This window comes from Eulemur rufifrons, chromosome 15 (genome assembly GCF_041146395.1).
Source record: "Eulemur rufifrons isolate Redbay chromosome 15, OSU_ERuf_1, whole genome shotgun sequence".
NCBI lineage: Eukaryota > Metazoa > Chordata > Mammalia > Primates > Lemuridae > Eulemur > Eulemur rufifrons.
Window position 1 is genome coordinate 100,764,726 of NC_090997.1, and position 21,415 is coordinate 100,786,140.

At 41.2% G+C, this 21,415-nt stretch overlaps 1 protein-coding gene across 1 annotated transcript in view; it reads left to right on the top strand.

Moving 5' to 3' along the window:
* The first annotated feature begins 572 nt into the window (after window positions 1-572).
* The window catches only part of SNX9 (sorting nexin 9), a 114,253-nt gene continuing 93,410 nt past the window's right edge, over window positions 573-21,415 (top strand). Inside the window, exon 1 of the mRNA XM_069487502.1 lies at window positions 573-910. Within this exon, the coding sequence (XP_069343603.1) occupies window positions 899-910 (12 nt within the window). The 5' untranslated portion in view covers window positions 573-898. The remainder of the gene's footprint in view (window positions 911-21,415) is intronic.

Below are 21,415 nucleotides of genomic sequence, written 5' to 3' on the forward strand. Positions count from 1 at the left end.
CCTTAGGCATTTTGCAATTTATCAAGAGTTGAGAAGGAGGTTAATGGGATACCTCAGAAGAAGTCCCCAAACGTCCCCGTCCCAGAAGCTACAGCCCGGATCACAGCCTGAGGGAAATTCCAGGCCGGTGGCAGAAGCTCCGAGAAGGGCCCGTCGGGCCAGGAAGCCATTGCTCTGATCCTTCCCGTTTGTTTATGTGGCACTGATGGTATTCAGCCCCGAGTACACCCGACCCCACAGCAACCCCGACGTGGGGCCAGGATCCCGGGCAGTGACTCCTGCCCTGCGGGGCACGTATGGAGCCACCATCGCCCCCTCCCGCCTCAGGCGCGGGAAACTCCGCGCCTCGGCGTGCGGCGCCGGCCTCTGTGAACCCCGAGTGGGACTCGGCTCCCCGCACCACTGAACGTTTCCCGCAGGGCGGCCATGCGGGAAGCGGGCCGTGCCCCAGGGCGCCAGCCCCGACCCCCGCCGCCACTCAGGCCGCGGCCCACAGCCTCGAACAAAGGGTGGCGAGCGGCGACGGCAGCCCGGGGCGGAGGCTGGGAGCGGGGGCGGCCAGTGGGCGAGGAGGCCGGGCTGCGGCCGCGGGCCCCGGGCGCGCTTCCGCCGGCCGCGCCGCGCACGCCGCGGTAAATGGGAGGCTTGGCCGGCAGGGGCGGGGGCCGTGCAGCCGGGGACTTTCAGGAACTGCAGGAGCGGGCGGCGGCTGGAGTCGCCGAGCGCCCAGCGGCTGGGCCTGAGCGCCGAGACTCGCGGCCGACGCGGAGCCGCCGCCCCCGCGCGGGGCCCAGCTGTAGCCGCCGCCCTCGTCCTCGTCCTCGCCCTCCCGGCTCGGGCCGACCAGCCGCGACGCGGGAGACGAGCCGGCCGTCCCGGGCCGGGGGACCCGCCCGCCATGGCCACCAAGGTGAGGGGCGCGCGGCGCAGGCCCGGCTGGCCGCTCGGCCCCGCGGGGGCGCGGGAAGGGCCCGGAGGACGGGAGCTGGCGGCGCCGGGGAGGCCGAGGGGCCGCGCTGTGCCCTCGGTGGGGTCGCCGGTCTGGTCCGCGGCCCAGCCGGCCCCTCCGGGCGTGGGTGCTGCGGGTCGGGCTGGCGGCTGGGGTAGCGCGTAGGGTGGGGGGTCGGCGGGGGCTGGGCTCCGGCGCGGGTCGGGACCCCGGGCGCGGCGCCGTTCGCAAAGTTTGCACCCGAGCGTGGGCTGCGGGCGGGCGCGCCAGGACGAGCCGCGGTGGCTGGACGGAAAGTTCCCGCAGCCCTGGGAGGTCCGGGGGGAGCCGCTGGGCTCCCGAGGCGACTGCGCTCCGTGGTGTCCGGCTTCCCCACCGCCCCCACGTCCCCTCCCTCAGTCGGCGGCGGGACCCTCGGCCCGTGGGGCGGGTTGGGAACCGAACCCCCGCCCGAGAGGACGCGGCATTTTCAACCCGGCCTGCGGGAGTTCGCTGCCGGGGAAGGGAGACGCGGCTTGAACACCCCGCGCTCCACTGCTTTCGCTTCTCTTATTTTTTTCTTTTGTTTTGCTACCTTTTTAGTCTGAATGGTTTTGCCAGCATGAATAAAATATCAAGAGGGAAATGACTATGCTTTCGATTGCGTGTTTGCCTGAAAAAAAGGGTCAGGCCCGGATTACGTGGTGGAACTTTAACTCCTGTTTGGTAATTGGCCAGGAGTGGTGGTTTGCTTATTTTAAGTTATTGTTTATGAAATTAGCAGTCACCCTTTGATACCTGAGTCTTCAGAAGCCACCCTCCCCCGTCCCTTTTCTTGGGCGTTTTCAATAGTTACTTGATGTAACTGGGAGAGTCACGTTGGCTCATCAGTGAGCCCTTGATTGATCTGTGACTGGTGCGAGGAGTGGATTTACTTTTTCACATAGTTTTTGTAATGCCACTTTTATAAACATCAGCATCCTTTTCCATATTTATTTTTGAGATCTCTAAGCTAGTTTTGGGTTGGTGAAAACCTTAATTTTGTTGTTGTTGTTGGTGGGTGTGTATGTTTGGTGGAGGCATAATTTGGAAAGGTGATAAGAAATTTGAAATCCCTTTGAAAAGTCAGAGTTGTCTGATTTCATTTCAGTCTGCTAAATTTTGCGCTCTGAATCCGTCTAGGTGCAGTGTTTATAGAGAAATGGAGATTCTCCTCCAGGGAACCTGTTGCTTCTGTTACTGAAATAATTATCTTCTTGTTAGTATATTATTAGCTGTGCTGTTGCGTGGTTTTTCTAGATGTGATAGAACTTGCTACCTTTTTAACATGTATTAATTTTGCATTGATCTTTTTAAAAATAAAACTTAAACCAGGGATTTTTAAGGAAATTTGATTTTGAGGTTTGTTGTCAAACATTTCAGAAATTACCAATTACACATCCTCGGACACATTCATCTTGCAACCTTAAAAGTGGTTTGTGACGTAGAGATCTATTCAGTTGTGGTCAGTGTTGTGGTGTTTTCCATTCTGATCTACTGGAGCATGTTACATGCACTGTCCTGTAAGTGGAATACAGTTTAGCAACTAGTGGAGGGACACATAATGAAATTTTTATTTGATAGTTAAGCCTGAACTTAAGTTTTTTAAAAAATTGAAAAGGACAGTGGTTCCTCTACTAAACTTTAGTTTCATGTGTCCTCACTAAACACAAGCCTTAAAGCATGTGTTAGCACTTCCTACTTCGTTATCTATACCACTCTGAAGGCAAATTCCAGTTATTCTGACTTCGTTTCTTTCAGCTTTCTAATCACTGTTGCACACATACTCATTTCCATGTTTACAGTTGTGACAAACCACTTCCATTTTAAGAAAAGGAAGAGCAATGAAGCGCTTATTTAAAAAGAACTCTTCCTCGGGTTTTTTGGTTTTCCGACTTCCTGGTGATTCTTGTGTCAGACCAGAGGGGGTTTTTGTTTTGTTTTTTTTAATTGCTCCCAAGAGAGTAGAGTTGTCATTGTTGCTTCCCTCAACCCCCATACACACACCACTGCCCTTCCCCACATCTGAGTAGTTTGATTCTTTCTTCCTTTTCTTTAATGGGTAGGTGGGGAGAATGTACTTAGTAATAGCTACTAACTTTTAATAAAATTTTAGGCTCACATGGCACTCAGGTTCTTGCTATAAGCACTAAGTGATGAGAAATATATTCAATATCTGGATATATTACACATGTTGGGTTTCCCTTTGAATTTACCAGAGAATGGCTTTAGTTCTCTTCAGATACAATTTTCTTATTTGTTCTTAGCATGTTTTCTTGAAAATGCAATTATCTCTGAACTGTCATGACTTTTAGAAACTCTGCTGGTATATTCACAATAGAAAAAAAAAATCTTTTAGAAGAAGAACTTTAATTGGGCAATTCTTCACTGGTAAAGAAAGTTAATCAATCAGTAACTGCACATTTTAAAGGAATTATCTGTTTTTTGTTTCTAATCCTTAGTAGAATACTGAATTCAGTTTAAGTGCATACTCTCAGTCTAATCATGTCTCATTTTACAAATATAGAAAAAGGTTACTATGAGTGCTTTAGTCTTGACCTCTGTTGGAAACCTTTGAAGGCTATATTTTGACATAATCCTGTGGTAGACTTGAGTAAACTAAGTTTTATTTAAAAGATAAAACCTTGGGGAAGAAATTAAGAATTTTTTTTTTCAATGTATGTCAAAAGTGACATGCAAATATTGGAAGGTAATCCATATCTGTAGAATTTAGCTGTAATTTTCATGTCAGAGTTAACCTTTGGTAACTAATTTAGGTCCTTGTATGCTTACATAATCACTTTTAAGAGTAATCGTTATGACAAGATTCTAGGATTTCCTGATTTTTATTTAACTTTTCAGCTTCAATATCTAAAGCTATATAGATGTGTTATACAGCTTGTCTGATTGAATTAATTGGGTGTTGAATGTTAGAAATACTGGTAGGGAATGAGTGAATTGCTTAGGACTGTTCCATGAGGTAGATTAGTGAGAACAATTTAGAAAGCATACTTTATAGTCTCTCCTGTGCAGAAACCTCTTTACTTGAAGAAAAGAATAGAAATATCTTTCTAAAGGGTCTTAAGGATTAAAGTTGATTTGTATAATTTTTTAAAAACAGTATAGAAAATGCTAACCATTCTATTTTGTATAACAGTAATACTTTTAAGTGTCTTGAATGTACAGTATTTGTAAAGTCAAAGATAAATTCTGTGACAGTAGAAAGATGAAAGAATTTCTCATTGAAAAACGAATAGATTAGAAAGCATAGAAATTTTGCAAACTTTTCTATTGTGCTTTGTTTATGTTAATGTATTGACCATCTGAAAATTATAGTTTTGTACTTTTATTGCCCAATTATAACTTTGTATCTTTGTATATGCTGTTTCTTTTCTGGAATGCTCTGTCCTCTTCCCCCAGGTACCTTCTTTTTGCACGTTAGGTCTTGATGTGTCAAAGTATCATTGCTCCGGAAAAGCCTGTCCTGATCTCCCTGACCAATGTTACAGGGTCACATCATGCTTTCTGACTGCCATTTTCCATTTGTTTCTGTGACTAATGGCTGTCTCCTTTGGGTGCTGTCAGCCACAGAAGGCTGGGACAATGTGGTTTGCTCACCTTTGTATCCGCAGTGACCAGTTGGAAAGAGCAAAAAGATAATCTAGTGAGATAAGTGACTCACTCATTAAAGTTAAAGAAAACTCTTAATCTCCAACTATAAGCTTTCATTCTTTTAATTGTGAGTGGTAGTAAACATTTTTTAAAAAAAATACACAGGTACAATGCAAAATTTACATCTGCAGCCTAGGTATTAGCAATGTTTTTAAAATATAATTCACGTTTAGTAATGATTACATAAGAAATTGGTTCTTATGTTTTAAGGTAATTGGAACAAATTTCATACTTCTGAGACTTTAAAAAGAGTTGTCTTTAACCCATGAGTTGTCAGAAATGTGTTTAATTTCTGAAAGTGTAGGGTTTTTCTGTTTATCTTTTTGTTGATGATTTCTAACCATTGCATTGTGATCAGGGAATCTGATTAATAACCAGTACTGTACCTGGGAATTTGTTGAGGCTAACTTTATATCTAGTCAGTTTTCATAAATGTTCCATCTGTGCATAAAAAGAATATGTGTATTCTATACTGTATGTCCATTAGATTTAACTTATTAATTATGCCATTCACATCTATCTCCTTATTAATTGCTTTTCTCTACTTGATTTGTTGTGTCTAATCTTTTGTCTGCTTCATGGCAATGTTAAAATGTGGATTTGAAAAATTTCTCTGTTTAGAATTAGTGTTATCTTCCAGGTGAATTGAAATTTTTATCATTATGAAGTGAGTCTCTTTAGTACTGCATTTTTTGTTTCTTTCTTTCTTTTTTTTTTTTTTTTTTTTGGAGACAGAGTCTTGCTCTTTTGCCCTAGCTAGAGTGCCATGGCATCAGTCTCGCTCACAGCAGCCTCAGACTCTTGGGCTTAAGCAATCCTTCTGCCTCAGCCTCCCAAGTAGCTAGGACTACAGGCATGCACCACCATGCCTGGCTAATTTTTTCTATATATTTTTAGTTGTCCAGATAATTTCTTTCTATTTTTTAGTAGAGAAGGGGTCTCGCTCTTGCGCAGGCTGGTCTCGCACTCCTTCCTAACTTGGAGCGATCCTCCCGCCTAGGCCTCCCAGAGTGGTAGGATTACAGGCGTGAGCCACTGCGCTGGGCCTGTATTGTCTTTGTTTACTGTTCCTTGTTACATTTTCCGTCCTTTCTGATAACTTTCCTTCTGCCTAAAATGAATTGAAATTTCCATTAAGAAGGTTTGTTGTTGGTAAATCTCTTATGTATAAAAATGTATTTTGCTCTATTCGTAAAAGATAGTTTTCTAGGTACAGAGTTCTAAGTTAACAGCATTATCTTTCAGCACAATGAAGTTATCCTTCTCCTGTTTTCTTTGTCTTTCAAAGTTACTGCTAAGAAGTCAGCCATCTAATTATTGTCTGTTTGTAGGTGGTGCAACTCTTCTTTTGGCCTGATTTAATCAATTAATTAATGATGGGGTCTCACTCTGTTGCCCAGGCTGTAGTTCAGTGGCACAGTCATAGCTCACAGCAATCTCAAACTCCTGGGCTCAAGCAATCCTTCTGCCTCAGCCTCCCCAGTAGCTGGGACTGCAGGTGCCTGGCTTCTTCCTGTTTTTAAGTCCTTCTCTGTGTCTTTAGTATTTTGCAGTTTCACTGTAATGTCCGTGTGTGAATTCTGTGTACAAAGCTTGCATTTCCTGGGTATCTGGGATCAGAGTGCTTCAATAGTTCTAGAACAGTGCAGTTCAGTGGAACTCTCTGTGGTGATCTTTCACACTCGCACAGTCCCATGTGCTGGCCGCCTGCCACATGCGGCTGACAGACAACTTGAAATGAGGTTAGTCTAAGGAACTGTTTTTAATTTAAGTAGCCACATGTGGCTAATGGCTACTGTATTAGAGAGTGCAGTTCTAGAAAATTCTCAGCAATTGTGTCATGAAAATTACCTCTTCCCCGTTCTGTCTTTCTGGAACTCTAATTAGCATGAAAAGGAGGAGCAGAAATCTAACTTCCAGTCTCGCAACCTGTTATTTTTCTTCGTGCCACATTCTGGATAATTTCTTCCGCTCTTACTTTCAGTTCACCATTCTTTCTTCAGTCAGGCCTAATCTCCATTATCCATTTAATTTTCAATTTCAATTATCTTCTATTTTTAGAAATTATATTTGGTTCTTTTTCAAATCTGGTTGGTCATTCTTTATAGTCTCTGGTTCTTTGCTCATATTTTTAAGCGTCTCTTAAAGCATATAAGAAATTTATTATTTTGTGTTTGTTGATTCTATGAGAAATGATTCAGCCATCTGTTTCTGCTAATTCTCACTCATGGTGCCTCGCTTTCTTGTGTGTTTTGTGATTTTATTTTTTTCATAGGTTGCTCATTTTCCTTGGAACTTTGAGGGAATTCTTACACTTACATTGAAGTTGTATTCTTCCAGGGAGGACTTGTGTGTGGTTTTATCCATCTCCTGGGAAAATTACGTCCTTGGGAGTCGCTGTATCTTTAATTCCTGGCTTATGTTTTTCCAGCCATGCTGTGTAGCATAAATATGGACCTCTGATCTCAAGAGAAAGTTCTCTCATTCCCACTATTCTTCATCAATGATAAGACATTTCCTTGCGTAGATTTTTCTCTGTACCCTCATCTTGAGGTCCTTTTGGAGTCCCAGCTTATAGCTTAATACAGGAGTCTTTGTCCCTTACCTTCCTGCCACCATACAGTCCTAAGAGCACAGACTCAGTCTCCAGGGTCTGGGGGGGACTCCTGGTGAGGTCCTGCCTCAGCACATGCTTTCTCCAGGGTCTCTGCTTTCACTTCCTTTGTGACTTCTCCAGAGCTGTTTGTGTGTGTATATGTTGCTTTTAATATTTTATTCAGCACTTGCGTTCTTTCAGTCTGGTGATGGTTCAGATATTAGCCTACTGTACTTGCCAGGACGAACTCTCCAAGTCAGAGCCTTCTTACAGAAGGCTGTAAAGTGAAGGGAGTAGAATATGCACACAAAGTGTTAATCTGTTCTTTGGGGGAAAAAGTGAAGCATTTTTATTGAAACCAAAGCTCGCTCAAAATTTCACACTGGGCATTTCAAAACTTTCCAATTGGTATTTCTTTGTTTCTTTTTTTTCTTTTGACTATTAAAAACACATGATAGATTTTACCCTTCTTATTCATTTTTAGACATTGTAAATACAGTACTTAAGGATGCTATTCAGTCTGACTCAATTTTTCTAGGCCATTTTTAGTATCTGAAAATCAAGTCATATAGTATTATTACCTACAGAGACAGTACTCAAAAATCATAGATTTGCGGTGATTCATTAAGTCAAAGAGACACCTAAGTTTAGGGATAAGTTAAGAAGGGGAAAAGGTAACTTTATCCTGGTAACTGTTACTTATTGTTATCACTGACTCATTCATTTGAACTTCCATGAGCCCAGTGCCAGGTCCTCCCCTCCACCTGGGCATATCAGTATGAAAGGCGTGTCCTTGCCCTCAGAGGGCTCAGTGTCTTAGAGGAAGGCCGCTTTCTCTTTCTGCAGGGGCACAGCGGTGCCTCCTGTCAACTCCTCAAGCCAGGAGGCTTTCAAAGGACCTGAGTCTGGAAATGCCTATTATTTTCTTTTAGTTCATTGAGTGAGTTTTAACTCTTATCATTTCAGATGCTTTAAAAATATTTATATAGTACATCTTGACAGTCTGCAAGTCCAGACTTTGTCTTGTCGGATCCCAAATATTTAGTTCAGCAGACATTCCAGCAGCTATGATGTGCCTCTCCTGTGCTGATGAGTAAAGGTTTGGATCCTCCCTAAGAGAGTTGACATTCAGATATTAATGAGCTGTTTAAAATATACCAGTTTAATGCCAGTTTAAATATTTTCTAATATAAATTCACAGAAAAAGGTTTGAAAATGTAGATATATGTGTTAATAGTAGTTGTCTATCTCATGGTGGCTACACTTAGGAACATTTTTTCATCTTTTAGCTTGTTTTGTATTCTCAAGATTTTGAGTAATGAATATTTGTTGCTTTTGTAATAAAGACAAAAAAGGTCATTTTTTAAAATTTAAAAACGTACTGTCTTTAACAAGGCCTCTAAAGCAGATTCCCAAACTTACCTACCTTTTGTTAATTTGTTTTGAATTATACTAAGATGAAAAAATGTTTTTAATTAATACTTATAGTAAGTGGCACTTTAGAAAAATGCTCATGTACTCAGGATTACAAATATTATTTTGTAAATAAATTATAAAGTTTATTTCCTAAGTACCATATTTTCTTTTGGCAAAGGAAAAAACAGCATGCTTTTTAACTTTTAAAGATAACTAAAAACTTACTGAACAACCAGAATTGAACCTGAAGGTCTTAAAAATTTACATTACAATAAAATGTGTAATTTTACCTGCCTCCGTATGCCTTTTCCCTGGGGAGCTCAGAGGAGGCAGAACAGCTAATCCTTTGTGGGTCTGGAGCGATTTCCATCACTCCCTGCCTCTCCCCACCTTCCTAAGATCCCTTGGTCCTCAGATTTTAGAGTCGAGAGTCAAATACTATGATTTTATGTTTTTGTTTCATCGATGAATCAGATTTACTTTATCCCGTGACTGACATTACCAGTAAGTAAAGCATGTTCAATGTCCTTGAAACCCGCCTCCGCCCCAGGAAATCAGTAGCCTTTAGGTTACTGAGATCTTTGATTACAATAGATTGATCTGTTTTAACCATTTAAAGCCAAGATGATATCAAAAAGTATGGAGATTTTTAAAAGTTCTTACAACATTTACTTCTGATAGTTTTACTACTATATAATGTCCAGAAGTAAAGTTCTCAATGTTTAAAAAACCATTCCCCTTTTTGATAAGTAGGAACATCTCGTGCCCTTTCTGTAGTTTGTGTTATAAAAGTGGTTGATAGTGGTGGTTCTCTAAAGCATAGGTATTGAGTGTTTTTTTTTCTTAAACTCTCCTCTTCTCTGACTCTTTAGGAATCTGCTATAGAGAAAGATTATGGCAATGGTAATAAGCTTCCATGTGAGAGAGAAATTGGACTCTTACTAAAGTGCATCAATATTTTACAAGTGATGTTTCCTGAGGTTTAGGTATTAATGGTAGGGCCGTGGTACTCTGACTGTAGCTGTGTCACAATCACGCACCTGGGGAGCTTGTTAAATCACGCACCAGTTTCTGATTCCGGAGGTCTGCTGATGCCGATGCTGCTGGTCTAGGGACCACCCTTTGAGAACTGTTGTGGAGGATGGACAAAGGAAAGTACGGACCTGGGTTCTGTGGTAGAGCCCCTAAGATCTGTGAGGCAGCAGACAGGGGCGCTGCTCTAGCGTGCCATGTGCAGGAAACACTCGTGTCTTGCCTAAAGGGTTCTTTATCTAACTGGGTTCACATGTGCTGAAAACCACAAGATTGGTAAAGTATTCTCAAAAGCCGGTTAGTTTCTTGTCAACTTGCAGTGTGTTCAGTGACTTTTCAGTGTTCTGTTGCTTGGTCATTTGTATTATATGTAAAATGTCTCAACACTATTAGAATCTCAGATTATTTTGGTAGCTGGTTATTTCCCTGTTGCCTTTTAAGTTACTCAGAAAACATGCCATACAATTTTGTGCTTTATTGTAGTTCACAATAACTAGTTTAGATTTCTTTGCTTTGTATACTGTGTTCCTAAAATGGTTGTATAATGAGAATACTTTTTAATTCACTAAAGGGGATTACTATGTAAAAAAAAATCTGTTTTTAATTATTTTATAATTCAGATAATGTATGATATTTGTAAATCCAGTTATTTATCTTATTTGTGTGATACGTATTCGTGCTTAATTTTGGTGAATTTGAATTTCAGTGGCTTCATTTTTCCTGTTTGCCCACTTAGAAATTTTCAGGAAGTAAAGAAACAAATGTTTGTCAAAGCCAGAGAAAAGAATGGGAATAGTCCCCAAACTAGATAAATCTACCTCTGAATAATCAAATTGATTTATCTAGGACTCATATATGCATGATGGCAAGGGCGTGCTTTAAGTAGCTTTGTGATTGAGAGGCTGTGTTCATGTAACTTGCCCCTGCAGAATCAATAAGGATTAATGTGTGTCTAAATAAGAAAAGTGCAGGAGATTATGAAATCCTTGGCATTAGCACCATTCAGTTTCTTGTTGTGGGATCCTTAAACTGCATATACTGTACCATTAGTTATGGAAGGACTACATTTAATTTTTACTATCTGTGGTTAACATCAGAATATTATTATACATGAATATCAAAGTGGTATTTACAGGAAATGTTAAGTATACTATGTTGCTACCAAAAATCAAAAGCAAGTTTTTTCATTCAGTCTCTCTCCAGAATTTATACTGTAATTGAAAACACATGGACATTTTCCTACTTAGAATTTATAGTCTGATGGGAGAAACAGACATTTTAGTGTCTTCAGTTAAGTGTTATATGCCATGGTAGAAGAATATATATAGTGTACAGTGATGATAGCACAGTATTTGGCGTCAGAAATGAAGCCCTCCAATCTATTTTCCACCATTCACTGCCGTTAGAAACTTACAAGAGTAAAAATAAATTTATGTCAATAGAGAGGCCACAATGTGAAAATTGTATGTAAAAACAAGTGCTGGTTAAATACTCTGACATGTATTAGTCATGATGTAAGAAGAGGATCATTTTTATACTCTCATAGGTTAGGGAGTGGTGTTAAATAAATGAGGATATGTTTAGTTTCAGGTCTCATTTAAAATGTTCTTTATTATAGTGACTGACCTTGTAGGACAGAAGTACATTTCAGACACTGTAAGTGTCCAGTCTCTCTGGTTGTGCTTTAAAATTTTACCTGGGACTGGTCACACTAAGCCACTTTTAGGAACCAGTGGAACAACATGTGCTAGGCAAATCTGTTTCTGTGGTATAGTTCATTCTAAATTCCTTGTGGCTGAGGACATAGTGTCTTGGAATGGTTAAAATGGATCTGCTCCCTTTGATTTCCAGGTAAGCAGTTTAGTTAAAGTGTTTGGAGTGTTTTGTATACCTGGTTTGCAATACCCAGAACTTACTTTAGAGTAGGGATTCCCAGCTGGAGTGTTTCCTGGATCTTTAAATGGGCAAACATTGTTTATAGACTGTGTATTTTCTTCACACTGGCAATACCATTGTTAAAATGTATATAGATTATGTTAATAAAATATTGATTAATTTAAAAATGCTGGACGTCAGGCTGGGTACCATGGCTCATGCTTGCAATCCCAGCACTTTGGGAGGCTGAGGTGGGAGGATCGCTAGAGGTCAGGAGTTGGAGTCTACAGTGAGCTATGATCATGCCACTGCACTCCAGCCTGGGAGACAGAGCGAGACCCCATCTTTAAAACAAAACAAAACACCGAAAAACTTCATAATGTGTTTTTGGCATTAAATATTTCTCAATCATACTTTTGTGTAATTACTGTTATTTGTAGAGGGATGTATGATGTATGTATGTATGTAATGAATTAATTTTGAGGTCATTGGCATTCCCCTATGATTCATTGTAGCTATTATATAAAAGCCCATTTCCCTTGTTAATGTTTGTTAATGTTTGGTTTCCCTGAATTTCATATTTAGAAGAAAAATTTTGTTGTGTCTTCTTTTAGAGATGCAATGAATGAATAATATCAGTTCTACCAGATTAATGCAGTGGTGGTGGTATAGCATAGACTTAGGAGCCTGGGCTCAAATCCCAGTCAGGTTCAGTTATATTTCTTTGGAAAGTTACCTAATTCTTCTGTTTCTTCATCTGTAAAATACAAATAATTGAATGGATTCAGGCATGAATTCCATTGCACAATCCAGGTGGGGGATAAATAGAACTTTCCTGTAATAATTGACAACAAATTATGTCCCCATCCTACTGGAGTAGTGGAACTATTATATAATCTGTTAGTTCTCAGGCCGCCACCTCTTGACCTTGGTAAGCGTAATTTGAGGGTAGGAATGCTAACACAGTGCCATGATCTTGGGGATGACCCCATCTGGCCTCCCCAGCAGGTGTTCCTCTTTTAGTCTGTACCCCTCAAGTTAGTGGTTCTCTCCACCACTTCGTTGCCATACCTGAGGGCACAGGGACCATTTTGCTGTTTCTGTGTTGTATTGGGGCACCTATCTCTGCAAAGCTCAGACATTTTCTCTCTTAATGCAATAAATAGCTTTTTGGGTTTTTTTCCTCCTGTTGTTTTGTTGTTTCACTGGGGTTCTGAATGCAGGGTGAGGGTTCTTCTCCCCAGGTCCTAGCGCTGTCTCTAAGTCTCTGCACTCTGCTTCCCCACCACCTTTTCCTGCAGCCCAGGTAATCTCTTCCGGGCTTTGGGAGTGGAGGGTGGGGGTGGGAGGAACAGGGGCCTCACTCTACCTCTCCCTTGCAGTGTTTCTCACAGGTATTTTCTGTCTAGTCCTGGAGATCTCTCTCTTCTCAGGGCCTTGGGAAACCCAAACCAGAAAGCCTTTATTGTGCTCCATCTGGTCACATTCTCAGGGCAGTGGGAACTCCTGGTTTGGGTTGTAGAGGTGGGAGAAAGAAATAGAAAAAAACTAAAGATGAAAGAGCAACATTTCAAAAGTATTGTTTCTACCAAGTTATCTCAAGAATGAAGTAAAGTTTTACATAGAGGCCTTACCAAAGTGTCTAGCCGTCTAGCCAGGAATAGTTGTTATGGTTGGGTGATGGTACTCATGTTACAAAAACAGAACATACACTGGGATCTGTTAGACCCAAGGTATAGGGTCTATCTTAACTGTCTGGGGAGCTGAAACTAGTTTTTCTAACTTCCAGCTACTCTTATTGGGAAGGTGATGAACTTTTCTACTTGCTTCTCTTTATTTGCCTGAAACTTTAGGTTAACCCACTTTCTCAAATATGGGTATCTGGCTGTATACCTTGGATTCTTTTGCCATTGCCTCAATGTGCCTTGTTAATTCTGGTAAATTACCTTTCATACATTAAAACAAGATAAAAACAAAGCAGGATGTTAGAAGCCTGGAGAACAAAGGTATGAATGAGGTTGAAAGCACACTGGCATTGGTAGAAAATCCATGATACAATACCACCACACAGGCTTAGCAGATCCGTTTACTAAGTTCGCAGGAAGCAAATCTCACTGGATACTCAGAGTAGTAGATCATCATCTTATTTTGTTCCTTCAGTAAATTTGTGAAGTGCCTACTCTGGGCCAGAAACCATTGAAGCATTAGAAATACAGCACTGAAGAAAATAATTTTAAAAATCTTTGCCCTGAGACAAAAATCCCTGCTCTCATGGAGCTTGCATTCCAGTGGGGTAGATGGCAGCAGACAAACCAAGGAGGAGAAAGAGAGCTGGGAAGGAGAGAGAATGTTAGGGGGTGAGTGCACAATATTAGATGAGGTGGCCAAGAAAGTCTCATTGGGAAGGTGACACTGAAGACGGAAGGGAGGGTGGGTGTCATTGGATCTCGAAGGAAAGAGCATGGCCCTGGGCCAGTGCCTGCCGGGCCATTGTGGTTGGAGCTGAGTGAACAAAGGGAAGAAGAGGGCATCTTTGGGAGCCAGGTCGCCAAGGGAGTTGGAGGTGATCACAGGGGCTTTGTCATTTATTTGGCAACGTGAAACCATTGGAGGGTTCTCAGCACACCAAAAAATGACTAACATCTGTCCTTTCTTTCCTTTCTTTTCTTTCTTCTTTGTTGAGCTTGCCTTTATTGGCCAAAGCTGACTACATGGAGTTAACACTGTTCACTTTGATATTGGATTTAAATCTTATTTTATCCCTTCTTAAAACTTAATCGAGTCTATCCAATTTAAGTCACAGTAGGAAAATCCTGTGCTCTATTTAAGTCAGTCAGCGAGAGAGCTTCAAAAGGATTGATAGATTATCCTTGTATATATGAGGAAGACCCCAGTCAAGTCAGTTGAAAAAATTTTTTTAAGAAATAATGATTAAAAAACTCTAATATATTGAATTTGAGATTCTGTTAGAAATTTTCAGATTATGTTTCCTGGATATACTGAAAGAAAATACATACAACCCATCAGACAATTTGCCCCTTTGAGCTAAAATAGTTGGTTTGGCTGTTGCACCATCATTCTGTTCACTTGACAGGTGTCCATTCAGACAATAAGTAAACTATTTTCAGTCTGAAAGATTTCAGGCAGATAAAAAACATTTATAATCAGTACTGACTGCATTCCTCTTCTAATTAGGCTCACTGTTTGCTGGTTTCTGGTGTAAACCTTCCCGAAGCCTCAGCAGTCTTGAGGAAAAAAAAAAGTACTGGAATACTGAGAATTGGGTCAGAATGTTCTCATGGGCCTAGAAGAAATGGCATCATCCTGGTTTAGGATTGTGAGGTTCACTGAATCTTTATTCTTTCCTGGTTCCATTAAGTGAGTTTTTGATGTGAAATTATATTACTGGAATTTCATATTATCGGTGCTTAAAACTCATATCTGTTTTAATTTAAGATCTTTAAGATGGAGAACACCCTCCAATGATCAGGAGAGACACGGATGAAGATAAAGACTTTATTCCTTACAGGCCTTGGGGGACACAGCGAGCTTGGAGGTCACACTTGGGGAGGCCAGGCAGAGACAGAGACCCAGAGATCCATGGGCCAGTGCTTTTTTATTGGGTCCAGGGCGTTGTCCAGTTTTCCCTCAGGGAGGTTTAATTGTTGGGTTTAAAGCAGGCAGGCACGAGTTCGAGGAGGTCACGCTGTGACTGAGAGCTAGTCACTACAGCATGTCTGCACGGTCTGTGTGGGGTGTGAGGGTCAGGGGCCAGCCACACAGGCTGTATGTGGCTCCCACTGGGAGGTGGTCACCAGGAGGAAGTTGCATAGGCAGGTATCTGGCCCACCGCACTGAGGAACTGGGAAGAGGTGTAGACCTGGCAGGTGCCATGGGTGACTGAGCCCTGCTCCTGGTAGGAGAGAGTCTGACACATTCAGAGTGGCTGCTGAGGCAGTATGAAATTACAAGGATTCACCATACTGTGACTTTCAAAGATATTATCCAAACAGTTTGGCATGATTCAGTGTTTTTTTATTTTAAACTTTTATTTATAAAAATTTCAAACATAGGCACAAGTAGAATAGCACAGTGAACCCCCACGTACCCATTACCAGCCTCAGCAATTATCAACTCCTGGCCAATTTTATTTCCTCTAACCTCCACTCCCCCATTTCCCCTTCCTTCATTATTTTGAAGCAAATTCCAGACAGTATTTCTTGATAAATATTTCAGTATATATCTTCAAAAGTGAAGACTTAAAAAAAAAAAAACACATAACCATCATGTTAATCATACTTAAAAATTAAGAATAAATCCTTGATATCTTCAAATGTCTAGTCTGTTGGTATGCAATGTAGACATTCATAGATTGTTTGCTGTGTTTATGTTGCTTGATAATACATGTATTAAGGTGGGACAGAGCTATCTATTACTGATTGGCATTTGTATGAATCTGCCCGTGTTAATTCAAAACAAATTTTCCCCGGGTAGTGTGACCATACAGGTAACATACCTAAAGATTTTAGGATAGGTGCATGTGTTGCTTTTCTCTTGTTGACTCCAGTGCACTTAAAATCCTCAGGAGACGAGGCGTTTCTGAAACCTTTCTGTGCAGTTTAAGTGGTGCCAGCAATAGGAGGATGCTTAGAGGGAGAGTTGGGAAAAGTGGGATTATGTGTATGCATTTATTGGATCAGAGGTGGGAAGGTGGGGGCTGGCCTTTCACTTTAAAATGGTTCCTGTAGATGGTTGAAGAGTTGATGGAAAAGAGGATTGAAAAGGATATACAGTTGACCCTTGAACAATGTGAGTGTTAGGGGAGTCAGCCCCCTTGCCCAGGTGAAAGTCCATGTATAACTTTCGACTCCCACAAAACTTAACTACTAATACCCTGCTGTTGACTAGATGCTTTATTGGTAAACAATTGATTAGCACATACTTTGTATGTTATATGTATCATAATACTGTATTCTTGCCATAAAGCTAGAGAAAAGAAAATATTAAGAAAATCATAAGAGCGAGACCCCACCTCTACTAAAAATAGAAAGAAATTATATGGACAGCTAAAAAAATATATATAGAAAAAATTAGCCGGGCATGGTGGTGCATGCCTGTAGTCCCAGCTACTCGGGAGGCTGAGACAGGAGGATCGCTTGAGCTCAGGAGTTTGAGGTTGCTGTGAGCTAGGCTGACGCCACGGCACTCACTCTAGCCTAGGCAACAGAGTGAGACTCTGTCTCAAAAAAAAAAAAAAAAAAAAAAAAGAAAATCATAAGCAAAAAAAAATATATTTACTATTAAATAGAAGTGGAGCATTATAAAGGTCTTTATCCTCGTCATCTTCACATTGAGTAGGATGAGGAAGAGGAGGGGTTGGTCTTGTCTCAGGGGTGGCAGGGATGGAGGAAAATCTGCATGTAAGTGGACCCTCGCAGTGGATACCCATGATGTTCAAGGGTCAAGTGTGTACTAACTATCTTATTTTAACTTAAAATATATAAATATACGTTTATTCACCAAGCCCTTCATAGAAAGCCAAGGTCTTTGAGCATATATCTCTGTTTGCAGTTCTAAGTGATCCATTTTGCATAATCTACACTCACAGCACATTGTCTACAATTTCCATTTTTAGTTTCTTTTAAAGAGCTTAAAGAATTTGAAGATAATTCAAAGCATCGTGAGTATACAATCCTAGATTTTTGAAAATGTCTTTCCCATTTGTCTTAACTGTTGTCTCAACCACACTTTGACAATAAACTTTTCAGCAAATTTTTATCAAGTTCCTCAAAACATTCAACTTAGATTTCTTAGAAACAATTATTTTCTCGTACTCATATTTCATTAGCTTATGAAATAATTCAATTGCATAGCTACTCTAATAAGTACAACTCTCTGTAATCACAGCTAGTTCTTGGTAAGCATATGATTCAGTTGGTGGGATCAGAATTACCGCTGTGTATTAGAGAGTAGGCTGCTAAATTCCACATGCACATGTTTTATACAAAACAGAGCATCAGTGAATATGGTGAACTGGTTATGTGGAATACAGGCTGTGTGATACTCTCATGTTAATGAGTCATATTTTTCAGATTTGCCACTAAGTTACCTGGGATTGCTTAGGTTAGACTAACTGTTAGAGTATGGTTTTCATGGACCTAAGATTGGATTTTGAAAAGAATTGAGGGTAGATGCCAAAGTCAGTGTTGTTTTGTTCCTTACTGTTGTAACTTGATCAACGTCCCTTAGTATCCTGGTACCATATCGTGAGTTACAAGATGATCAGAAGTGCTTTCATAACATTCTCAGTGAAAATGGATTTTAGAAGATTATCTTTAGTAAACTACTTTGATTTTGTTATTTTTAAAGTAATGTGGTGGCATCATTTTTCTACTTTACAAAAGAGGAAAATGGTTCATAGCTCTTTAAATTTGGCGGATCTTCCAAGCATGAGGCACTTAATACGGTAGTTACGGTTTCTGGAGGCACTCTTTCCTTCCACCCTATGAGTAGGGGAAGATTTCATCCTATGAAGAAAATATATTCGGCTGGTGGTGACAGGATATTATCATTCTTGGCATTTCCATTTAGCCTATATTCAGTGCTTATATTTGCAACTAAAGTAACTAGGTTTACTGTTGAGGGTGTAAAAGAAATAAAATAAACATGGTCTCTGTCCGTGGGGCCCTCGTGGTTTGTATTAAGACAGTAGCTGCAAAAACCCACAGCTATACAATCCCATACCAATACCAAAATGGAAGCTGCCGGTCAGATCTTTAAAGCTCAGCATACGCGCTGCCCTTGCTTCCTCTGGTGCGTCTTCTCCCTGATGACAGGGCCTTGCCTGCCCACCGGTGACCTGCCTGCGCACTGTGCTTCTCTCCTGCTCATGCATCTTTATCACACCACATTATATGCTGACTGTTTCTCTTTCTCATTCGCCTTTAGGGCAGTGACTTTTCTTTGCTCATTCATATCCTGGTGGAGTGACCGGTAGTAGTAAGTACTTAGTAAATGATTTAGGTAAGAGCTGGGAGCCCCTTGGTGTTCTGGAAAGGGCCCATTGCATAGTCCTTGGTTGCAATCCCAGCTTCACTGCTCTCTAGCTCTGTAACCTTAGGCAAATTAATCATTTTGGGGTATGGTTCCTCATCTGTAATTGTGCCACAGCCTGTCATATCCCTTGTAGGGATGCTATACTTCTTATAATTTACAAGATAATCCCAAAATAATATAAAGAATTGATTCCCCTCAACGCCATGCTAATTGCACCAACAATGAGAAAGGCCGGCCTACGAGCCTTAAAAGTATCCCGGGAGCTGCAGATGTGTCCCTGGCTCACAAGAGGGAGAATGAAAACCGTAACAAAATGGGGCGGGGGGAAGTCCAGTAGAGAAGAGAGAAGGGGTCATGAATGTTGTGAGCATTCTGTAGTGTTTATTCCAATGGTGTTCTACTGGGCGGGAGAAGGGAGTGATCTGGTAGGGGACTTGGTATTGTGCAGTGGGAGATAGGGTTGGATTTTTAGGATGGGGTTGGATTAGGGAGGCTCTTTAAATGCCAGATAAATGAATCTGAACTTGATCTCAGGTAATTGGGAATCATTAGAAATTTTTGATATGTGACAGGATGACTATCCTTTATCAAGAGAGAGCCTCTAGCTGTAGTGTGCAGAGCTGATTGGAGGAGAGGAAAGATTAGTGGCTGGAAGGTCAGTTAAGGGGCCACACTGTGATGGACTCTGGCGTAATTACTGACGTGGAAGGTGTGGGGCAAAGAACTGGGTTGAAATTCCACTTCTTGTATTTTCTGGTCATTCTGCCTCAAAGCGGGTTACCTAATTTGTATAATTGGCATGAGCTGCTTTTCTCTGCAAAACTGAGCAATGCCACCATCTTAGGGTTGTTTAGAAAATTAAATAAGGACCTGTGGAGTGCCTCACCCCCAGAGATGCTTAATTGTTGCCATTTCAGCAATATTTCCTCACCTATTTGGTTTCCCTGCTTTTGTAGCATTTATTAGTTTGTGGGAAGGATGAACTGGAAAGGAAGTAAAGCATCCTGGCAGAAACCTGGTCAGAGGCACCTGTCCTGCATAGGTGTCCTGTAAGGACCCCGCTGAGGGTCTTGTCTTCTTCTGGCTTTTCTGTCTTTGCATGTCATGAATCCTTCATTTTGTAATGTTTTCCCCTCTGTTGGTTGCTGCTTAGTCAAAATTTCTTCCATTGACCACGTATGATTCATTCTTCCATTTTTGTGTAATGAACTTTAAGTTAGGTCTTCAAATCGTATTTTATTTTTCTAACTTAATTCTCTTTGGCAGTCTTATTTTATGATATCCTTAACCTTACAGTTGTGAGACAGTAAAAACCAGCTGTAGTTCTGTGGGAAGGTTTATATTAGCTCTATGAATCTAGAAGAGAAATTGCCCCAAAGAGGAACTTCTGATAAAAATAAATCATGGCTAAGAATGCTGGGCTCAGCCCAGGTAGGGTTTAAACAGAGACCCGTGCTCCTCCTCTAACCCAGCTATGTGTTTGTTCATGTAGATGATCGTAAGAAGTATCATCCTGAGTAGCTTAAAGATCTATACAGTTCACTTAAGTATAGCAGTTTGCTTTACATACTTTGATATAAACTACTTAAATTTCTTAAATAGGCCCATGGGGACTTTCAGATCATCTAGTCTGACCTTGTCATTTTTCATGTGTGAGAGGTGAGGCCTTAGAAAATAAACCAGGAGAGTGTGGAATACTTAAAAGACCATGAAAAATGGTTAACCTAAAGTTTTCCTGACTCTTTGTTTAGATCTTGGGACAAGTTAAATGTCACAAATTATATAATATATATTCTTTAGGAGTTTTCTAACTGGAAAATGTGTTTTTTCAAACTTCATCCATTTTGGTTATTGAGCTTTGGGGACAGAGGTGGCAAGCAGGAGCGCTGCGGACCCAGATGGGTAAACTGCAACTGGTCGATTAATAATTTCTGTCCTAGGCCCAGGAAGGAGGGTGGACGCCTACGGAATATATCACACACCTTTTGTTCTGGTTTTAGTAGTGCTAAAATCTTGTAACTTGTTTTTTACTATATTTTATGCATAGGTTGTGAAAATAATATCCCTTTTTTTCCCTCTGAATGCTAGTTTATGTGCATAGAAACAGCAGGGAAGCCCTGCTAAAAATAAGGTGTTAATTTTAAAAATTTCTTTCTGTAAAGGTACCTTTGTATTATTTGGCCTCTGGTCTGTGCTTTTTACACCTGGCTTCCCACAGCCCTTCCCTGGGCCTGTGCCTTGCTGCCCCCTCTGCCTCCCAGCCTCACCCTCCCTGTCCCTTGTTCTTCCTGTGGCTAGACCCTCCCCCCACCTTACCTAAGTCACATCTGCTTCTTTGATTGCGCTCACCGCCACCTGCCACCTGGAGTTGCCTCTCTGTGGCTTGGCTGTCTCCCTCTCCTAAAACAAAGGCTTCCCAGGGGAGGGGCCCTTGCTGGGCTTTCCACCACCGAGTCCTCTGGGAACCGTGCCTGGCAGTGGGAACTGCTGCTTGCATATTTGTTGATAAATGAAACATCCGGGCTACCTTGCTTCAGTCAGGTATCTAGGCATCCGCTTTAGCAACCACATCGCATCCCAGGGGAATGCACAGTTTTTAAATTGGCTCTGATGGCTTTGAGCAAAAACCCTAGGCTTTGGGGGAAATTCTTCCCCCAAACCATGGTAGAGATTTAGAAAAAGTGTAATTAAGAAATGTAATTAAGAGTTTTATGATTGCCAGTTAAAGTATTGGCTTTTGGTTCTTTCAGCTGGGGCAGTAATCCTAGGCGAAATTATTAAATAAGTTTTTCGTTTCAAGA